The 21,809-nt window shown below is 43.6% G+C and overlaps 1 protein-coding gene across 1 annotated transcript; it reads left to right on the top strand.

Annotated features, from left to right (window-relative positions):
- Positions 1 to 1,585: 1,585 nt before the first annotated feature.
- CFAP52 (cilia and flagella associated protein 52) lies at positions 1,586 to 21,601 on the top strand. The gene is made up of 14 exons (XM_072881526.1): positions 1,586 to 1,655; positions 2,714 to 2,913; positions 3,667 to 3,803; positions 4,459 to 4,587; positions 5,621 to 5,720; positions 6,190 to 6,306; positions 13,194 to 13,294; positions 14,261 to 14,431; positions 16,310 to 16,458; positions 17,144 to 17,289; positions 19,444 to 19,595; positions 20,230 to 20,332; positions 20,503 to 20,614; positions 21,426 to 21,601. Exons 1-14 carry the CDS (start codon positions 1,586 to 1,588, stop codon positions 21,599 to 21,601), a joined length of 1,863 nt encoding a protein of 620 aa, XP_072737627.1.
- The last annotated feature ends 208 nt before the right edge of the window (positions 21,602 to 21,809 follow it).

Below are 21,809 nucleotides of genomic sequence, written 5' to 3'. Positions count from 1 at the left end.
AGCTCGATCAGACAAGGCAACCCTCGCAGGAGCGTTGTAGACCATAGGGATATCGTTCTGGCTGCAGCATGAGAACGTCTCCCACGTGCAAATATACTTTCCATTTATGGTTTTATCTTTCATATATTCCACTTCTCAAGCTATTCAGAGCAGAAGCTGCCGCTGCCTTGGTGCCTGCTTCCAGCGATGGCAGGAGGACACGGGCAGGAGCAGGCAACGGCAGCAAGCTCACACAGTACCAGTCATGGGGCAGACCTAGGAATTGCTTGTAGCCTTCAAAGAGTATCAGGGTACGATGCGGAGGTGAGGCACAGCCCTCTGTGCCCCCGTGCCTGGCCTTCGCCCACACAGCTCAAATGAAAGAACACGGCAGAATTACTCTTTCCTTTCAATTAAAAAGCTCTTCTAAGGTGTCCTCAGTATTTCTTTCTTTCCATGATCATGTACTGGACTCTCTGTCCAGCCGAAAGTTTCCCATGGGAGTCCCTCTCCCTTCCCAAGAGGCTGTTTCTCTCCACCTAGAGATGTACAGGATGTACAAGATGCCTGGAAATGCAAAGCCCTTCATTAGCAACCCGGCCTGACCTCCTCTCAGCAGTCTTCAGAGTATTTCCTTGTAAAGGGCAAGCAGGCCCCGTCTAATGTATTGAAATACCAGATGCTGCAGCTGTACCGTGCAGGCCGTGGATGTCTGATGCGGTGGCAGAGCCTGCGAGTCCCTTTGAGGCTGTACGCGCTGTGTACCTACGCTACCCGCCGATTAGAGCCGTAAATCACAATGGATGTCAGTGCACTTATTGCATTCACTGCTTGTAATCTGATGAGTGCCTTTGCCATTTCTGAAAGGGACGCTACAGTCCTTTCTTCTTACGCTTTATTCCATTACTGAATAAAGTTCAAAAGTCTTGGAGAATAAAAAAACGAAACCACACAGGGAAAGCAGAGGGGCCGGGAGGCAGAGGGGACGTGTAACGGGATATAAAGAGATCTTTCATCTGTGTTGTGCCGTCACTTGGCTGCAGCAGGGTCAGCACAGACCACACTGCTGCTCTGACGGCCCTCGGCGGCCCAGGTGAAACGGGGCCAGGAGAGGGGCGAAGGGCGGCACCAGCGACGACTGCCGCTCCGGCCCTGCTCGCCTCCCTCCCCGGCAGCCCAGGCGGGCAGTAGCCGAGCCGCTCTCCCCTGCCGCCCCTTCTTGTGTAGAAGGAGCCGCGCCCCAGGGCTGCCGGCCCGTACCACAGACCCAGGCATCGCGCCGCGGCAGCGGTGGGCGCCAGGTCCCGCGCCCCTGAGGGCTGGACGCCTGGCCCGCGCCAGGCCGAGCCCGGATTCACTAGTCAAGGGCTCTTCCGCTTCACCCCTCCGGCAGCTGCGCGCTTCCCGGTAACGGGGGCAGCCCGCGGCCGAGCCGGACACGCGGGGAGACGCGCCCGGCCCACGGAACCGCCTCAGGGCGGGGGGGAGGCCGCCGCCGCCGCCGCCCGCCGCCCGCCGCCCGCTACCGCCCCCTACCGGCCGGGGCGCGAGCAGGGCCCGGCGCGCAGGCGCGGTTGCCATGGCGCCGCGTCCCCAGCCCGGGGCGATGGCGGCGGCGGAGGCGGCAGAGGGGGGAGTGGGCGAGCTCCAGCTGCGGGCGGCCATCGGCTTCAACGGTAGTGCGGGGGTCACCGTGGGGGGAAGCTGAGGGGGTGTGGGGCACCATAGGGGCAGCTGGGGGGGTGTGGGGCACCGTGGGGGGAAGCTGAGGGGGTGAGGGGCACCATAGGGGCAGCTGGGGGGGTATGGGGCACCGTGGGAGGGGGGCATGGGGTCACTGTGGGGGCAGCTGTGGGGCACGGGCTGCCAGCATACAGGCGGGGGGGAGGGCAGGACACTACAGGGGGCAGGTGTGGGGCAGCCGTGGGTCTTGGCTGGGGCCGTGGTGCTGTGGGGTGAGCCGGGAGCAGCGGGTGCGTGGGGTCCCTCCTGCCCCCCTCGCCACCACCTCGTGCTCCCCTTGCCCAGCGCCCCGTGCCCGGCATCCCGAGAGACAGACGCAAAGTTAAGAACAGGAAAAGTTTGACTGAATTGCAATATGATGATTATGATGATGATGATGATGATGATTATTATTATTTTCTAATTACCCAGCTTACTAGAATGAGAAGAGTTTAATTTCAAAATAAAACCAACTCAGGTTGCACTCCTGTGGTAAACACTCCTGTGATCCGGGCTGGGGGCTAGGCGCCATGGCTTCTCCAGCCGACCGCCTTCTCGGGAAATTTATGGCTTTGCAGCTATTTTGAGGCAGGTCATGGCAACGTGGACTGGAGATGTGGCCTCCATAAATCAGCAGTTGCTCCTGGAGAACTCTCTGTGCTGAAGGGCTCAGAACTCTGGGACAGTTAAATCTCCTGGTAGCTGTAGGAAGCACAGCGCAGTCCGAAACGTGTAAAGGAAACGTGACCCTTGAGTTTTACATGGGGCTGTTCTGCTGAACGGCTTTGGGGGGAACTGGAAAGCTCTCGTTTTTGCCCTCCTTGTGAGAGAAACCTTGGGGAACGAGCGACTTCCCCTTAGGGAGTGCAATAAGCAAGGCCACCAGTGCGGAGGTGTTGGGGAGAGGTCGGCCTGCTCTTGGGACTGGGTGCTTCAGGCAGGGGAAGAGAATTTGCCTGCAGCCCCCAGAGCCATTAACAGCCAGCAGATCTTTCACTCCTTTCTCTTGCAGGGCATGTACCCTGTGGCCTCATCTGCCACCCTGGTAAGGAGCATGTTCTCTATCCCCTGGGATGTACTGTAGTTATTCAAGACCTGGACAGTAAGAAACAGACTTTCTTGCACGGCCACACCAATAATGTCTCCTGCGTTGTTGTATCCAGGAACGGGGCGTACATTGCTTCTGGACAAGTCACTTTCGTAGGCTTCAAGGTAGATAATGCTCTAATTTTAACCTTGTAGTATTGACCAAAGAAATTGGAGCTGGCTTGCCAGCGATGGGAACACATTTCATTTATTTTTTCTTTTGTTGGAAAACAAATGCCTGCAGTGGGAGGACGTTGCAGAGAATGGGAAATTGTGCCTAGTCCATTGCTGGATGTGCCTTTATGTTTCTGTAAAGTATTAAGCAGTCTTCCTAGGACTGAGTTAACTAGATTGAGGGATTTCTTAGTTCTGGTCCTTTTTATCCAAAGTGTTGTGGGCATGTGGCAGCCTAAATCTCATTAGACATTAATTAATAAATAGTGTTATATTTAAAGGGAGACCTGAGTTCCAGAGATGCTTAGGACTTTCAAAAGCCCTTGACAGGTACCTACCTGCATTTTCAGACCTCTGAAGTTCTTTATGGTTTAATTTTCACCTATTTGAAAAGACCCTGAGACGCCTGGAAGGAATCAAGTATTAGCATTTTCAGTGTCTTAAAATCTAAGTCAAATACTTAGTGCCTCAGGGTAAATTTTGATTCTGAAATGAAGTAGAGCTACTCAAATGGTAAGCTGGAATAATGGTTCTCACAGCACCTAATCTGAAGCGTATTTGTGTCAGTGGAGCCCTGGGCTGGATAGAAGCTAACCTTAAGCTGAGCTGCTTCTAACAACTTTCCTGCCAGAGAAAGTTGTTATATCTAATCCTGCGTGTTACGTCTAATGCTCTGGCTTTGACCCCTTCTGCTTTGCACCTCAGGCAGACATCATTCTGTGGGATTTCCAGAGGAAGGAGTTACTTGCTCGGCTGTCACTGCACAAGGGTAAAATTGAAGGACTAGCGTTTTCTCCAAACAGCCTTTATCTTGTGTCACTGGGAGGCCAGGACGATGGCAGGTAATGATTTCTGCTGCTTGGCACAAGATTCCGGACAAGTTGTAGGGCGTTGAAGAATGCTCTTGGGGAGTACTCACTCCTCCCTCTTCTGGCTGTCTGACTCTTTCCCCTCTTGATGTCTCTCCTCAATGATCCAGCTCTGTCCGATGGGAAGCCGCGTGGGTACTGTGGGCAGAGCGCAGCGTATGGGGAAACTGCTGAGGGGGAAGACGAGGGGAGCAGCTAATTCTTAAGCTGGCGTCATTGCCCAGAAACCTTATGGAGCCTGCACAGTTAGCTGGCTTAATGCACTGCTCTGAAAAAGTATAAATATCACTGAGGGCTTGCTTTGACACACAGACAAGTAAGAGTGGAATAAAAAGTCATTTTAAATCAGATTCTGAGTGGCTTAAGATATGATTTGAGTCTTGCTCAGCAGAAGGAGTCTGACAAATACACATACCCTTGCTTCGGGAGCAGGGGATGTAAACTGCAATTCCACACATTTATGATAAGGTTTTTGTTGGGTAAAATCTCTACAAAGTTACTTTTATGATGTATCCTGGTGGGAACAGACTGCAGGAAAATAGGTTTTGTCTTGCTTTTGTTTTTTAGTAATTTGCTTTTAAGTAATGTCAAAAAGCAAAGCTATTTAAAGCCCCTCTTTCTCCCGCAGTGTAGTTGTGTGGCACGTTGGTAAGAGAGAGGCTGTCTGCGGGAGCCCTGCCTCGGCACGCAGCGCCGGGAGTGCGACCGTCGTGGTGTGCTACAGCTGCAGAGACGAGATGTTTGTTACTGCTGGGAAGTAAGGTTTTATTTAGATGAAAGAAATGAGGGAAAGAACCCGTGGACCTATTTCCTTTTACAAAGTCTTTACTTAAATACAAGGAAACCTAAGCAATTGTGTGCTCACGTTTTTTCTTTTTGCTCTGAATGGACCCATGAATATCCGTCAGCTTGTCCCTTTAAGGCATTTCTGCTTGTTCTACACATAACAATATGTTTTCCAAGAAGCACACAGGGACCCACATGCTCACTTCTGTTCCTGATAGCAGGATTTTGTACTCAGCATTCCCTATGCAGTGTTTAAAATATTTAGTTGCCAGTGTTTACACAAGAAAAGCAGTCAATGAGTAGCTCTGAACAATGGTTAATTAATGTAGAAACAATGATATCTTGCAGGTCGTTGGATCATCTCCTATCCTCACTAGATGTGATGTACAATTGGTCACTGGCTTGTAACAAATGTTCGTACAAAAAGTCACATTTTGCAGGGATTTGAGACAGCCCCCATATATCTAGCCTGACATTTAAACGCGTTGAGGACCTGCACCTCCCTTTAAATCAGAGAAGGGTTTGGATGCTCTTGGCTGCAGTTGCACTAATGAGTGCTGGTCTTTGCAATTTTAACACTTTGTTAAATGTAAGGGTGACTGTGTGTAAAGATTTTATATTGGCTCCTATGTTGTCAATTAAATTGTGCTAGAAAATAGTTGAAAGTGTCCTGTACTGTTCATGTCCTATTCTAGGAACTAAGATTTCCACAGTGCATGTCTCTTTGGCAAATGAAGTGTCAAGGTTGTTACATACTCATCCATAATGCTCATATGTGTTTTCGCTGAACCTTTAAGATTTTTGATTTACCTGGAAAAAGTTACCGTAAGAGATAGCAGGAAAGACAGAGACTTACTTCTGGCCTCTCTGATATTGTTCTTTTCCTCCTTATTAAAATTTCAGAATAACGTAGCCTTGTAAGGGCTTTTTAATTCTTCTAGTAGTGAAAAAACTTGCACGTTTCTGCATATATGGATTTGATCCCACTGTATTTGTTCTTATAGTGGGACCATTCGAGTATGGGAACTGGATCTAGCAAATAGGAAAATCCGACCGACTGAATGCCAGACAGGGCAACTGAGAAGAGTGATCACGTGTGTTAAGGTAAGTTTCAGCTAAAATGATTTGGCTAAACTAAGAAACTCTCTACAGACTAGAGAGAAAAAACACGAGCTTTTATAGTAATGCTAAAAATGCCAATTACAACTGCACGATGGCAGTGAAGTTACTAAGTGTTGGCTCATGGCAGATGGTCTCCCACAGTTTCTTTATCCTGAGAAACAGTGTTTTGAATGCTTCTGAAGAGAAGCAGCATGTATTTTAGTCACAGGCTCTAGCACCCAGAGAATCTCACTTTTGCTTCAAAATATTATCTAGATTTGGTTAGAAAATGTCTTGCTTTCAGCAGTGTTATGGATCTTTGAGTGTGACGAGATGAAAACATTGGCTGTATCCCCTCAGATTAAATCTTGGCAATACACTGAAATAAAGCTATTTATGCAGCCCAGTGCTAGGCTTGGGACAAGCATCTCAGTATCCAGACCATGATCTCTTTTTTAATGCTTTCCTATAGATGGCAGATGATGATAATTATTTTTATGCTGGCACATCAAGTGGTGATGTCCTGAAAGTGAATACAAACACCAAGCTGATGACTGACTATCGGCCCCAGAAGGAGAAGTTTAGCTCGGTGAGTAGCAGCTCTGTGACTTGAATTTTTTCCTTATCTTCCTCTTTGTTAGTAACTGAAAGTAGGGCAGCCTCCAGGAAAACCATTACAAAGTTGATTCACAGACTAACCCTTTTTCTGTGCTATTAGTTTTTTGTGTCTCAGTCTTGATCCTGAGGTCTGAGACCGTTAGCCCAGCTTTGTGCAGTTTCATTTGGCTCAGAATTTGTGTTTTACCTGAATCTCATGTGTCATCCGAAAAGCTCACTTTTATAATAAATCTGGTAAAAGTCATAAAAAGTGAAAAACAATCACAAAAATTGAGTAGTTCCTGAGTTCTTTTTTTTTTTTTGGAACATACTAGCTGGAGTGAGACAGAGGACATTCCTGGGAAGACTGGTAGAAGTGCTTATTTGAGAGGCTTTCCCACACTTACTGCTATAAGCTCCTATATTCAGATCTTACAGATTTGTTAATTGTCTGGGCTGCAGTTTTCCAAGACAGCTGTTTGCCACAGGAAGAGTATTTTGGAAAAACTTCAAAACACTACAGCTGCTCTTAAAAAAACCCCAACACCCTAGATTTTTGTGTTTGTTCCCCATACCATTCCTGCCCCTTTCCTTCAGGAGGTCATCTTTTTGAAATTCTGATTCTGCCACTGATGAGGCAGAGGTCTTACTGAAAAAGGTAGTATAGATAATATCATTAAAGAGTTTATTATAATGCATATCCACAATTGGGGCAAAACAAGGTTGCACAGGGTACATTGATTCTATTGCTTTTTAACTTTTGAGTGCTTGACTTCATAACCCCAAAGTTCTTTTAACTTAGCATTTTTTGTCTATAATTGGGACTCATGGGTCTTGGTATGAGTATCCTCAGACAGGAGTATCTCCTGAATAAGGAGCTTTTGGCCTTTCATTGTACAAGAATTCTGCACGCAGGGAGCTGTAATGATAAACAATCAGCACCAGCTAGTACTTGATTTGTACCAGCTTGTTCTTGATTTCTCTTTATTTGTTGCTATAAAAGACTTCTTGTAGCTTCTCGATTTATACCCAGTGGAGGGAGTGATACCTAAGGAATTTAAACACTTCCCTGAAAAACTTTCTTGCATAAGGTTGAATGTACTTTGCGATTCTATTAGCAATCATGAAAATCAGTGAGCAGTGGGGGAAGTAATGCAGATGGAAGTACCGAATGTACTGTTAGGGATGCCATGGGGAAGCTGTCCTACAAAGAAGCAGATCTTGTTTGAGAGCAAACACAAGACTAACAAGAACTGTAAGAAGAATTCAGCCGTCAACCCCAAAGAAAAAGCTACTCTGGACTTGTTTCTCTAAACCTCCTGAACTTTGCTTGTACCAACACATGTACATACAAACCATATACGTGCGTTCAAAATGTAGTGTTTCTGGCGTTACAAATGCAGGCCCATATCTCTGGGATAACTTGGAGCCACTGAATTCTTTGAAATATATTTCAGTGTTTATCTGTTCCAGACGGTTGGAGAAGTTGCTACTCATTTTTCCTACTTGCATTGTAGGAATGTAAGTAATTTAATTCTGTGTACATATTAAGTGACAAGACTGTATGTATTTTGTTTTCCGGATGGAAATTGTAAGTTTGCTGAAGGTGCATGTTCTTGTGGGTATACCCGTACAGTACGCTGTTAAGCTAGTCTTCCAGCAGTCATCCTGCAGGGTTTTGCATCCACAGAGGACCTGTGTCCTGGCTGATCTCTGCTGTCTTTTATGCCAAGGTCTTGATGATTGAATATCACCTCCCTATTTAAATGCTTGCATGCTTTGAGTCCTCCTACATCTAGCAGTACTTGTACCTTGCCTAGAGTACCTGGTTGAAGCCACACAAGGTCCTGAACTCCCTTGCCTTCAGGGGTGAGAGAAAGGTGCCAAATACATTTGAAAGAAAAGTTCACAAAAAATATACTTCTGAGACCATTGCTAAAGAAGCGATCAAATAGGGTCATTAGCAGGATGCTGTGCAATTTGGAGGTTGAAAGAGGGCCTAGGGCCTCTTAGAGAAAAGCAGAGGCTCAAAGCCAGACCACAGTCCGATCCGTACTGTGAGGGGTTTTATCACAAGGCAAATCCCTAGGAACCGCAGTTTGTGGCAGAGACCTTTGGAGCATTGTGAGCTTCAGCTGCATTGCTTCTGATAGTGAAAAGCTGATGAAAAACAGGACCTTTGACTATGCAAGAGACTGACAAGATGCTAGGGAGAAGAGAAGATCCAGAAGTGGATCTCGTCACAGCTGCCTGCCAGCCTTGTGGATGAGACCTGAGCTGGTAGGCAGCAATCTGACTTAAACTTTGTTTTATTAGTGTTATGTAATGGCAGCTACTTAAGATATACCACTAGTCATTTTGGGGAAGGGAGAGAAAAGGAGACATTCACATTGGATGGAAATAACAAGTAGTCCTTCCAATCTCCTTTACCCTGTTGCTTAAAGCAGACATTTCTGTTCAAAGACAGGCTTTTCAGTCAGACACGTGCTCAACCCTATCACCCATTCTCCCCTTGCTTTCTTCCTCCCTGCTCTCTTCCCTCACTCTTACTAATGCAGTTTCCATATGCCCGAAATGGGAAATTCATCAGGGCAAACCTGTATTGTTGCAGTCAGTGCGAAGGTGCTGGTACATTTTTATCTCCAGCTACTGTCAGATCCACTTTCATACTTTCCAGTTCTCCCTTCCTAGCTCTGTACTGTAATTCCCTTTCCACCCACCCATTGCACATCTCTGCATACAAATAATACCTTGTCACCAGACTGTCAACAAGTCCTTGCTGAACACACATAGGATCTAATGTTTTACAGCAGAAATTCCCAATTGTAGCATAGACTTCAATGCCAAAAGAGGTATTTTGCAGATGTTTTTTCAAGTCAAAACCACAACATTTATCAAAACAAGTATTTGCATCCTTGTTTCTACACAATTTAGTACATCATGTGGCTAACCCTAGGAGAAGTATTGATTTTTATTCCCCCCCACTCCCCCCCCCGCAGAGCTGTGTGTATTTCACAAGACATTTTTTGTATCTTTCTCGAAAATGTACCATGTATTAGTACTTGTAACAAAATTCTCACCTCTCTAGCCCTGCAAAGCAAAGCTGCCGTGTAGCTTGTTTCAGAAGTGAGCCATGCTGTTTCAAGATAGGCATGACTGCTCCAAAGCATGGCTTTTGGGACAAGCACTGCCTTTCCTAACCAGGCATTTCCCCCTCTCCCTGGCAGGGAGGTTGGCCGTACAGCCTGCAGTGGTGGAACTGTCCCAGCCTCTCTCCCCGTGGAACCATTTTCATCACTTCATTGCAATTCTATTTGAAAAGATGCATATTCACGAACGAACGTTACCCTGTATCTCTGAAAACCTTGTTCACCAGTCACAGCGGGGAATTATGAGCCAATGGCATACCATGAAATTCTAAATCTGGAATCCGCAGCCACCCCACGACGAGCATATCTTTAAAGAAAGAGTTTAGATACTGCTTGGGTGAGGAGAAGATGTTTATTGAAAATAAGTTTGGTCAACCTTAAAGGAACTTTGCCTTTAGATATATAAGAATGTGTTTATTATATAGACATGATCTGAAGATTTCTTTGTTTCTGTTTTGAAGAGGAGTGGCAGAATAGTTCACTGGTATGATGAAGCAACTTGTTTTCCATCTACATGGCATTAAGTTTAAGTGCCTTTCTGTAACATCTATAAATACTGGAATAAACAGCAAAATTATTTTTTATCCCCATCGCAGACTTGAGGAGCTATAAGGCACCCATTCAGATGCAAAGTGGGATGTACGATTGCAAATGCATTTTCAGAAATAGTTGGAGTGATTTGCATTGTTAAAAAAAAATATTTAAAGGAGGTGCATTGGAAGAGTTCATAGAGCACTCAAGAACTTTACAAGAGATCCGAATGGGACAAAGAGCAAGTATCCCTGCAGGGAAGGGAATGGGCAGGCTGGATTTTTGCTGGTATTTTTATTTATAATCATACTTCAAAGCAGTGGTTTCTTTTTGTAAGAAGTAAATAATGAATGGTGATATTTTTAACCTCCTACATTAAACTCTGCATTTCATCTACAAGAGGACTGGCAGTGTATAAAATAGAGTATTCATCGCATCGTTAATGTGAACTGCTTGACTCCATGAATAACAAGTGCAACTTGTAAAGCTATCTGTTTACTCATGGCGATTCAAAGAACAGACTGGACAAGAAAGAAGCACAATTGTCAAGTTAAGGTTGAAATCAAACTCTGATGATTTTTAGAGCCTGGCAATGAATCCTGGCCACTTTAAGGGGTTTTTTTTCCATCTTAATAATATCTGCTTCCCTCTCAAATGGAAGAACTGAAGAGAATACCAGGAAAAATCAAAGCAGTCTTGGCAGTGGTGCAAAAACTTGACTTTATTAGCAAGTGTCAGGGAGCTGTAATCAGATAAACTACGTAGTCATAGGTTTGATTTCTAATGCCGCCACCTGCCATGATGCTAAACCCAAAGGGCATTTGAGGTGGAAGTCTTTTACAGGAAAAACTGCAAAACAGTAGATCAAAAGACAGTTGATGGGCCTGTGATAACAGGGGACTCGCAAAATGCTGCCAACACCTCATAGGAAATTTTTAAAACATTGTTCAGAAACAGTTCTGCTTATGGATCGTATTTCTAATTAAAAAGAATCCCTTTGTTCTCGTGCTTTGCTAAGAATATTTGCATGAAACCTGGCTTCCTGCCTGGTAGTGTTGTGATAGTACGGCATAAGGAGGTTGTGTTTTTCACAGTGATCAGTTCTGATATTACAGGATACTGTGGATATGCTACTGGTGGAGACAGACTAATGAAGAAATCCAGTGCGAATAAATTACAAATCAGGAAAATTTTTAATTTTTTTTTTCTGCAATCCATATTTATTTGATCCTGAAGTTAAATAGTCCTTAAGTCAATGCGTAGGTAGGTGCAAGGTTGCCTGGAATGCCAGCACTGGAATGTGCAGTTGCATATATGGTGATTATTTTCTTTTTCTTCAAAAAGTATAAGCAAGACTTTAAAAACAACCAATTGCTTCTATTTGGTTGGATAATTGAACCAAAGTGATTTTTCCAAATTCATCAGACCTTGTCTGTGGCTTTTGCAACATCCTTTCCAGGTCTAAATAGCTCAAATGTCCATTTTGTTTTCTCTTCTTTCTTCACTTCCTCTCTCTCCTTCCTTAGACCTTCAGTCCTTTCCACACAGAAAAGCAACACTTTTTGGCTTTCATTCTTTTAAACACTCTGAAAGTGTTTAATCCTGAAAATTTACTGGGGTTAGGCCAGATTAATGCTTGAAAGGAACAGGAATGCTGGGTGGTGCTGCTTAGCTGTCAAACTTTATCATAAAGTGCTGACACCTGTATTTGTTCAAAAATCACAAGGCAAGTGCATGACAGGGATTTCTTCCTAAAGAATAAATGCAGAATTATTCTAATTTGCCTCTTGGTTACTCTTTGAGAATTCACTTCTTGCTTTCACAACACTAAATGCTAGAGGTGGGGCTTTTTTTCCAGAAAAAACTCCACCAAACAGAAATTGTTGTTTTCACATAATGGCTCTATGAGCTCAGGATTAAAGGAAAAAAATCTTAATATTGTGAAACTGCTGGTACTATCACAACAGTTGGCAATACTGCTTATTAACCTAGGTAGTGGCAAATGTTGCTGGAGTCTCTATTGCAACTTAAAATGTCAAGCTCAACAGACTCCTTAGAAGTCACGGGGAGCCTGGAGCTGCTACCAGCTGGCCTGGCTGATTTGGAACAACTGACGGCAATGAGTTTCTGCCCTCTTGGTGAGAGTGGAAGTGCCTCTTGTACACGCTTGCTTCGTGACAGAGCTTAGTTTTCAGTCCAAGTTTTGATGGCATAAAGCTCCTTTATTTCCTTTTTTTTTTCCTTTCCGTTTCACTCATACATATGTTCCCCCAAGCCAGTAGGGATATTTTTCTGAGTAAGAATATCAGGACTTAACTCCATAGAAGTCATTTCACCCCTCTTGCAGCATATCTTGGAGTCTCTCAGAGATTTTCAAGAATTAATCTATTGTCTTGTATAGGGAAGAGTAATATTACTTCACAGGTAGCAGAACTGAAGCAGAGACTGACTTTTCTTATACTTGAAATTTTGTGGCAAGGCTGAGGACTGTTTTTGTTTATTTGCTTGTTTGTTGATTTTGTGGTGTTTTTTTTTTAATTGTAGTCTGGTACTTTATCCACCGAAAAGCATTTCTCCTTTTTCTGATGGCTGACCCCTGTTGATCTACTCAACTTAGTAAATAGCAGAAACCCACGTCGATGACGGGCTGACTAATTTCCAAAGCTTTTCTGTGACAGATGTGTTTTGTTACTAAGAGGTGGGAGATGGGATTGCACCTTTCAGACAGGGAGAGAGGCCTGGGACACAGAGAATCTGTCCTAAAAGGAGCTGTAGGAAAGGATGCTTAGGCTGAGTTTTATCCTATGTTGTTTTCATGTCTGATAGATGAAGAACCAGTGGAAGGAAAAGTGGAGGCACTAATACAAAATGTGTGTATTGCTTTCTGGAATGAGGTAAGGATTTGTAGGCTCATGCGTGATCCCAGCTGCTCTGAAGGATCCATGATGATGCTCTTTGCTTGCTCCTCATACTGTATTAGTTCATATATACCTGCAATTAACAACTCTTCTCCCTTCTCCCTCTAGAGAGTCATTCTTTAGCTTAGGTCAGTCAAAGAATACTGATAAAGCCATATTTGAGTGACATAATCACCGCCATCAGGAGCATGATAGAGACTCCGTTGTGCTATTCAGCGTGGCTGCAGCAATAAAGAGACTCTGCTTCCATCCTGTTGTGTTTTAATCCTGTTTTCTCCTAGGGAGTCACAGCTTTGCTTTTGCTGAAGACAGGAGATTTAATAGTCGGCACCGGAGGAGGGATTGTGGCTCTCTGTAAAGGCTCGAACTACAAAGTAATGAAGTGAGTTTGTAGATGGGAGAATCAGGAGGGTAGAGGTGACAGTTCCCCCAAAGGGTCACAGTATAAGAACCAATCATTTCTATGTAAAGGCATAATGCAAATAAATCTCAGTTTTTCAGTCCTGCAGACAAAATAGACAGTCTGGTTCCAGCATAATGAAATTGAAGCAGACTGAAAACTACTGTATGCGTGTGCACAGAAGTGAATTGCCCTACTCATCGTTCATTGTAAATGACCATTGTTTCCTTTTAGGCATTAGGAGTCAGATTCTAAATTTATGCAAAGTGAGACAGGTTTGTTGAATAAGTAAAATTATGCTTATTTACGCCAGCTGAGAAAGAGTAGTATTTGCCATCTAAAAAAGGGTTTGTTGGAGGACATGGGTTTGTAAAGGAGAGCTCCGCTAATTTTATAGGCACATGTCTGGAAGTGCTGGAGTACATGCAAGGCTTTTTTCTGCATACAAAATAGAAAGCTGCAGGCGTCATTTCCCCATATGTGGTTTGGAAATTGGGCTTGCAGCTATTCATTTTGCATTGTTTGAATAGCCAACTTAAGCTTACAGTTCTGCAAGCTTAGCTTTGTACAATTGAAACTATTCCCAGAAGATCTAAACTGTCTGGAAATAGTCTTGAATACGGGATATTTAAGTGCACTTGAGCAAGAATATCAACAAAGATGCTGTTACCTTAGGCCCTGGTCCAGAAAACAAAGTCTCCAAAGCACTGTCTTTGCAAGCCCTGGCAGAGTAGCCGGTGGGACAGGCAAGATTATATGAAGTATTAACATGTGACTGGGAATGAAATGTTAGTCCTGACCACGTTCTTGCATATTGATATCACAGCCTAGTATGGAGCTTTTTGGGGAAGCAGGGAAAGTCAAGATATAAAGTCAGGGGAAAGAGGAAGCAGGAAAATAAGTACCTCGAGGTCAACGTCAGGCCAAACCTCTGCTTTCTCTTAACAGGAAAATTCAAGTTCAAGGTGCTGTCACTTCCCTGACATGTAGAGGTCAGGGTCACCAGTTCTTTGTAGGGACAAATGAGTGCCAGATTTATCGAATTAACTACAGTGCATTTAAAGAGGAGCTGATTGCTGTCTGTCATAATGAAGCCGTCCACGACATTGTTTTTCCTTTGTGAGTATAACTGTCTGGGATGCTTTTGGCTGGTGAAGAAGTTTGAGTAAGCTGCCAGTAAGGTCAGGATACCTATGTAAACACCTTTTAACCAACAGGAACCCAAAGCCTACTGACATCCTTAGGGGGTGATTTATACAGGCAATGCTGTCACCTACCAGTGAAATGCAAGGGTGACGGTGAGCTTGAAAGCAGAAAGCAGCAGTTCAGTTTGAGAATTGTAAAAAAATCATCGATCTACAGAAAGAATTCTAAATAAAAAGACTAGAATTATTTATGTTTGCGTAATGGCAGCGATGGCAACCTCCCCCTTTTCTCCTAGGGTTGGTGCTATGAGAGTCGGGCCTCTTAGTCTGCCAGCAGTGTGAATCCAGAAAGTCTGCTTTTGTGTACCCTGTTGCAGCTAGAGCTTGTAGAGGTGTCTGCTTTTCTACCCACCTGTACCACCAGCTGAAACCTGACTAACAGAGCTGTTCAAAGAGGCTTTTGGGGTCTCTCAGCCTCATTTATGACTTCATGTTTGACAATATGGCATGTTATATTAAATTCTAGGCTTGTGACAAGAGATGCTGGGTATACTGGTGTGTCTTCTGTCTGCTTTTGTCTTGTGAACAGACAGCAAACATTCCCTCTTCCTATATAGTAGGATCGTGACACTTTAAAAAAAAAACCCACAATGGATCGGTTGTTTCCTCTCCAAATAGAGAATGGGAGTTTGATCCCAATGAATGTTCTTATTTTTGGCATGTTGTTATTGCATCGCTTCTTGACACAGCACAAAGGATCAAATCTTATCGAGGTACATCGAGCAAAGTGCACAATGCAAGATGCCCTCCTCCCTGCTTGTCACCAGCCTGAAAAATCCGCATCCTTTTAATTTAATGAGTTAATCATTTGGAGCTTTAGGGTAATCTGATGCTAATATACCTGACTGGCACATCTGTGTCACAGAGGTATCTGGATGAGCTGGATTTAGTGATGATTGTAAGGACTACAGGACTACATCCTTGCATATATGTTTAAACTTCTTATCTGTTAACTGCTCTTGAACAGAGCATATCACTGACTGGGAAATACAGGCTTAATTTCCCTGTTCTGGCTTATTTCAGAATACTTCAATTGCTGATGTTATCCTGCTTTATAAAGCACCCGCACAAGCTGGGCTTGAAAGGCGCCACACTTTTGTTGTGCCAGTTTTCTCTGTCCTGGTTCATCTTTCTGGGCATTGATGGTGATGTTGAACAAAAGCTCGTGGTACCTTTCTAGATTTCACTTTCTGTCATATCCCTAGGATGTATGGTTTAGAGCTTATTTCAAAGCATTCAGTCCCATAGCTTTTGAAATACTGCAGGTCTTTTTTTATTCAAACATGTATAACAAGTATATTACGAACGGGCTTTTGCCATCGTTTCTATTGCCTTCAGCAATGCTGAATAGGAATCATCCAGTAAGCAAGATAAAAAATGACATCTTTACAATATGAGGCTGCTGTCAGTCCCTGATGTTAAATCTGGGCAGTCAGCGCCCCTACACCCACTTTTCTGTCTATTACATACAACACATGAAGTTGTTTAGAGATTGAATATGGGAAATAAATGTCACAACATCACCTGAAGTAGAAAGAATTCTTTTAGTTTCACTTTAATTTAACTGTTTCTTAAAATGAGTCTTTGAATAGAAACCAAACTAGGGGAATTTTATGTGAGAAAGGTGATCCTATGAAAAAGGCCTTTGTCTTAACCATGGTGATCCCTATTGGGAAGATTACAGTTGCACGTCAGAAACAGCTAAGCTTTGAAGGATGATTTAAGATGTGACAAAGAAAGAAGCGTTTTCTGTATGCCCTTCCTCATTATCTCTCCTCTCTGAATTCTCCAGGGGAACTTCCGACTTGTTCGCTACCTGCTCCAAAAATGATATTCGGGTGTGGCATACCCCAGAGAACAGGGAGCTCCTACGAATCGTCATCCCCAACATGACCTGCCATGCCATAGAGTTTACAAGGGATGGCAAGAGCATCATTTCAGGTAATGATCAGTCCAGACCCATGGTTGAATCCAGTCTTTAAGCGTTGCCAAATTTAATAAACATCAGTATGTTAGAATGAAGAGAGCTTTAAATTGGGAACGGGTTTAAATTCAGTTCATTGCTTAACCCAAAGGCCTCTTGCTTGCAGCTGGTCCGATGAACTTTGCTCATGGCCCCCAGTATCCTGGTGCTGTAGTTACAGTATCTGTGGAAGGCAAGATTTTGAGACCTCGCTTTGGATGTGAATTCCAGCAATTCAGAACTCAGTTCAGTCTTATTCAAAAAACCTAATTCCAAAATATTAACCTTGTTGTATGCAACAGATTAACCTGTGATGTATGTAGACCACCTTTTGCATAAACCCTGCTACCCATCGCCATATGCAAATTGCTTACACAGGAACTACTGCAGTCCTAGAGCAGCAATGCAGTCCCCCCATTGTTACCAAACCAGTTTGCCCATAGCCAGAACCAAAAAGGAATTAAATTGCAATAGTTTGTTTGGGGCTATAGCTCCACGGGCTCATCTACAGTACAGTGGTTTTCACACGTATACTAGTGATCTAACAGGGTGGGCCTTATAAAGGAACTTAATAAAAAAACCAGTTCATTTGGAAAGGAAAGAGAGACAATAATATGAAGAAAGTCTGTGTGCCTGGGTAATCTGTTTCTTTTTATTCATCAGCTTGGAATGACGGGAAAATCCGCGCCTTCATGCCAGAGACTGGACGGCTAATGTACGTGATTAACCATGCCCATAGCTTGGAAGTGACGGCAATTGCTGCTACAAGTGACTGTAAACGGATCATTAGTGGAGGAGGTGAAGGGCAGGTAATTTTTGCTTAAAAACCTGGAGCAGCTCTGTACTCTCAGCACAGGGCCCGCAAATTTCTCTAACTGCTTAGTCAGAAAGTGAGCTATTCTTAGTTTTCACTTGAGCAAGGGACTGAGTTCAAAAATATTACCCTTTGATGTATGCAAATCTCTTGCTCTCAGAGGGCATAATGTAAAACAATGCCCCGATTTCTTCTGGCATGGTAGTCTTGGAAATCCTTCTAATGCAGAATATGCTCTTAATCCTTTTTGTTCATTTGTCTCTGCCCTATATTTGACTTATCTGTATTAGTCATTGTTTGCAAGCCTCCATCTAATTGTGCTCTAGCACAGATTTTCTTTCTGTCATTGCTTTGGAAGTCTTAGTCCTGTCCAAATTGACCTGTACAAATTCATTTAAGAGCACAAAGTTCACTTTATATCGCTATAGTGTGTACGGGGTAACTTCCTAATTTTCTGGGATGGTACTATCTGGTTCAGGTGATGGTGTTAATAAGAGACTCTAATAATAACTCAGTTTCTAATACAATTATGGAAACATTCCAATACAAATAACAAAAATGAGAAAATATGTTGTAGGCATCATACCTGTGCAGTTCAACCATTTTTTTCCGGCCATATAAAACAAACACCATGTACTTTGGCTGCTCCACGCACTTCATATAGCTGTGGCCCTTTTCAGTCTGTAAAAGTGACACTCCTCTCCTAATGTTTAAATAATTTAAATACAGGGGGTTTGTTTATATTAAAAATAAATAGCTTTGCAAGGCTCACATTCAGTTTCTTGCTTTGCTTTGGACTTCCTCTCTGCAGTCTGGCAAGCACTCAGAACCAGACTTTTAATTAGGCGTGGATTCCTGACTGTGATTTAACTGCTCGGTTCTTTGTTTGTGTACTCTGATCTCAAGTGTTCAGTGTGCCGTGCTGGAGGTGGCACAGGAAGTCTTGAAGAGTGAGGAATTGAACTTAGGTCTTCCAAATCTCAGGCTAATGTCCTAATCATTGAACCGTCTTTCTGAATCATTCTGCACCTCAGCTCTCCTGTATAGCAGTAACAGCAGCACTGCCTTGTCTCACTGCATAAAGACATTAGAGATGATGAGCCACTTCAACCCTTCACTGATAAAAGAACAGTTAAGTACCTTGGATGATTAGTGCTAGAGGATGCAGAAGACAGAGGACCTAGATTCTGTATCAACACACACAGAATGGCACAGGCTCTGGTTAGTTGATCTCTGAATTGAAAAAGACAGCTGAGACAGAATTAAAGCTAAAGGTTGGTTAAGTGGAAATGAGAACTGCAGGGGAACACTTGCAGTATTCGTTCGGAACACAAAAAAAGGTGTTCTGAAATGCTAATGGTTCTGTCAAAATCAGTCATCTGAAAGCTGTGACTTTCAGGGTTGCGTAAGGGACCTGGATGCTCTGATCATTTAGCAAGTGGGAACTGGACATCCAGATCCCATAGGTAACTCAGCATCAGACTTGAAAACGTGGAAGGTCAGCTCTCTCTGCTTTTGATGTCAGTGTCTAAATTTCTAAATTTTCACTAGGATTTGACATTAGCAGAATGTAAAAGCGAATAGATACGAAGTTTGGCACTAGTGGGAGAGTAAATGCAAGGTGTGAAGGATCAAGTCCTCAAAGCAGAAAGATTTTTGCTGTTACCACCACTGGGAAAAGAGGTGCTTTCAGGCATATATTTCACATCAAAGATTTAAAGAGCTGTTTTGTATTTACTTACTGGCATTATGTGTAGCACAAATAGCAGGTAGCTTTTTTATATTTCATTTCAGAAGCCTTGCTCTTTGATCTTTAAAGCACCGCTGGAAATACAACATGGACTAGATGCTTTTTCGTGATTGAGAGATGAGTAAACTGAAGCATGGGAGAGTGGGAACTTGGCAAAAACAAGGTCTGGGGTTAATGGTCAGGAATTCCTGAACCAAGTGGATTACACTCGCAAGAACTCAGTTCAGTTTTATGAGTCAGCTGCATGAATAACCCACAGGCAAATAGAGACAGTCCATTGAGATTGGGTTCCTGTATGTGTTATAAGAAAAAAGAAGAGTTCAGGAAAGCCTTAGGCATCCTCCTGAGCTCAGTCAGGACCAGGTGGTACAAGAGCAGATGTTTGTTGCTGATTTGCAGGTGAGGATCTGGGAGATTGGTGAGAGGACTCAGAAACTGGGGGAAGTTCTGAAGGAGCACATATCCGCGGTGTCCTGCATTAAGATTAAGAAGAACGACCGAGAGTGTGTCACAGCCAGCCTTGATGGAACGTGCATCATCTGGGATATTGTGTAAGGAGACAGATAAGTATTGCAGGGCACTTAAAGTGCTGGTAATGTCTCTCTTGGGTCAATGTGCCCTACTTGGGTCACTACATAGCAAGGAGGAGGGGAAAAAGAGCATTAGGAAATAAAAATTACTAGAAAGAACAATCAAGTCAGGGAATGTAGAACCTCCAATGCTAGAAACTTTTCAGAAAAGTTTAGACAAACATTTGTCTCAAGTTGTTTACTTGTATTGGATCCTGCTTGGCCAAGGGGGTGGAGCAGGTGATTTCCTGAGTTTCCTACTAGCTCCGTTTTCCAGCACTGTATGACTCTTGTCGAGCTATTGCAGATCTGCAGACTTTCTGCATTGTGGTAAGGATAAGCAAATTTCTGCATAGTGAATAGCACCCAGAAAGCATTCTGGATTAAAAAATTTAATTTCATATGACAGCAGATCAAAAGTCTTACAAGGCAGCTGTGATGGGGAACAGAACTGATGACCCTAACAGGCTTCATGAAACCCTGAACTCAGACCAATACCTGAAAATATCCAAATAGAAAGAGAGATCTGATGTATAGCACGGGCAGAGAGAGTTCAGGCAGTCAAAGTTTGTTTTTTGACCCTATTGCTCTGTCCTGTTTTGGGGATGTTTTGCAGGCGTTTTATCAGAAAACAAATGATTCTAGCCAACACATTGTTCAAATGTGTGTGTTACCATCCTGAAGAGTACCAGATAATCACCAGTGGAACAGACAGAAGGGTAAGCAAAACTGCAGGAATTCTGTTTGCAGTAATTCCAAAACACAAAGTCTGGCGCTCGTTACGTGATGAAGCTCCTGTACCTCCACAGAAGGTTGTCTTACGGGGCAGTGCTGAAATCTCTGTGCTATTCATGCACGACTGAGCCCTCCTCTCTGGTCTGCTCTCTAGATTGGATACTGGGAAGTGTTTGATGGCTCTGCAATCAGAGAAGTGGAAGGGTCTGTATCGGGTTCCATCAATGGGATGGACATCACATCAGATGGCGCATACTTTGTCACAGGTGAGTGGGTGGATGAAACTAGAAAAGAGGAGATCATATTAAGAGCAGGAAAAGGAAGGCAATGAACCAAGGATCTCAGTAAAGAAAGAAAAAACTAAAAGGAGGGGTCAGCTAAAGGGGAAAATAAAATGAATCACTGAAGAAAAATACTTAGAAAAAGGCTGTGGTTCAGACTTGGAAGATACTGTGGTTCAGTCTTGCAGGATAAAATGTAAAGGTAAAGACAAGGTTCAAATGTCTCCAAGGGAAGACTACAGCGTTTCACCTTGCCCTGCTCCTCATTTAGTTCGGTGGTGTTCACCATGCACTTGAATGATTTGTTAAAGTGCCCTACTCCAGAAGCCTGGCAGTCTGTTGGTTTGCAAGTGGGAATGACTCCATCCAGCCTCAGGCTCACATGTTCCCCACCATCGTGACATCTCTTCTGGGAGCCTAGCATTAGCACAGATCAGCCATGGTATCGTGTATAACAACTATAGTTAAAACCAACAGATTTGATGTCAGCACCAGTTCTTTTAGATTAACCTCTCAAGCAAATGTTGGTTAAGAGCCTTTCAAAGGCCCTCTGTATTATTGGTACCAATTGCTGGCCATAGCTCACTGTGATCTGCTGGTGCAGGTCCTGAGCGCTCTACTGGACACTGACTCTCTACTTCAGTTGAAAAGAAGTAGTTTTTGCCATAATGCCCAAGACAATGTATCCCACTCTTCCTAAGTCAAATGAATGCCTAAGTATTCCCCTGCCTGTGATCTGGGAAGAAAAAGCAGCAGAACTCTGTAATCATTTGTTCTTCCTTTGTGCCCAATGCAGGTGGTGATGACCATCTGGTGAAGCTGTGGGACTATAATGAGGGTGCAGTGACTCATGTTGGAGTGGGCCACAGTGGCAACATCACCCATCTCAAGATCTGCCCTGGGAACAAGTACATTGTGAGTGTGAGTGCAGATGGTGCCATCCTGCTCTGGAAATACCCAGACTTGCACTAGCAGCTGGCACAGGAGCTGCTAGGCTACTACTTCCTCGGCCAGTCCTAGCGATCCTTTTCTCTTACCACTGAAGTTGTTTCAAAGCATTTGTACTATTAGAGGAGATACTATTTTTATACTCTCTGGTATGCATTTACCAGGTCCTCCAGATATGCTTTCTAGCAGTGAAAAAATAGGTCGATTTTTTTTCAGGGGAGCTAAGAATTTG

This window comes from Ciconia boyciana, chromosome 16 (assembly GCF_034638445.1).
Source record: "Ciconia boyciana chromosome 16, ASM3463844v1, whole genome shotgun sequence".
Lineage (NCBI taxonomy): Eukaryota > Metazoa > Chordata > Aves > Ciconiiformes > Ciconiidae > Ciconia > Ciconia boyciana.
Note: the sequence above shows the minus strand (reverse complement) of the source record. Positions and strands in the feature narration are given on the sequence as shown.

Coding starts and splice junctions, on each gene's coding strand:
- CFAP52 (XM_072881526.1), top strand. CDS start 1,586: ATGGCGGCGGCGGAGGCGGCAGAGGGGGGAGTGGGCGAGCTCCAGCTG. Junction 4,588..5,620: donor ATGTTTGTTACTGCTGGGAA/GTAAGGTTTTAT, acceptor TTGTTCTTATAG/TGGGACCATTCGAGTATGGG. Junction 17,290..19,443: donor GTGGAGGAGGTGAAGGGCAG/GTAATTTTTGCT, acceptor GCTGATTTGCAG/GTGAGGATCTGGGAGATTGG.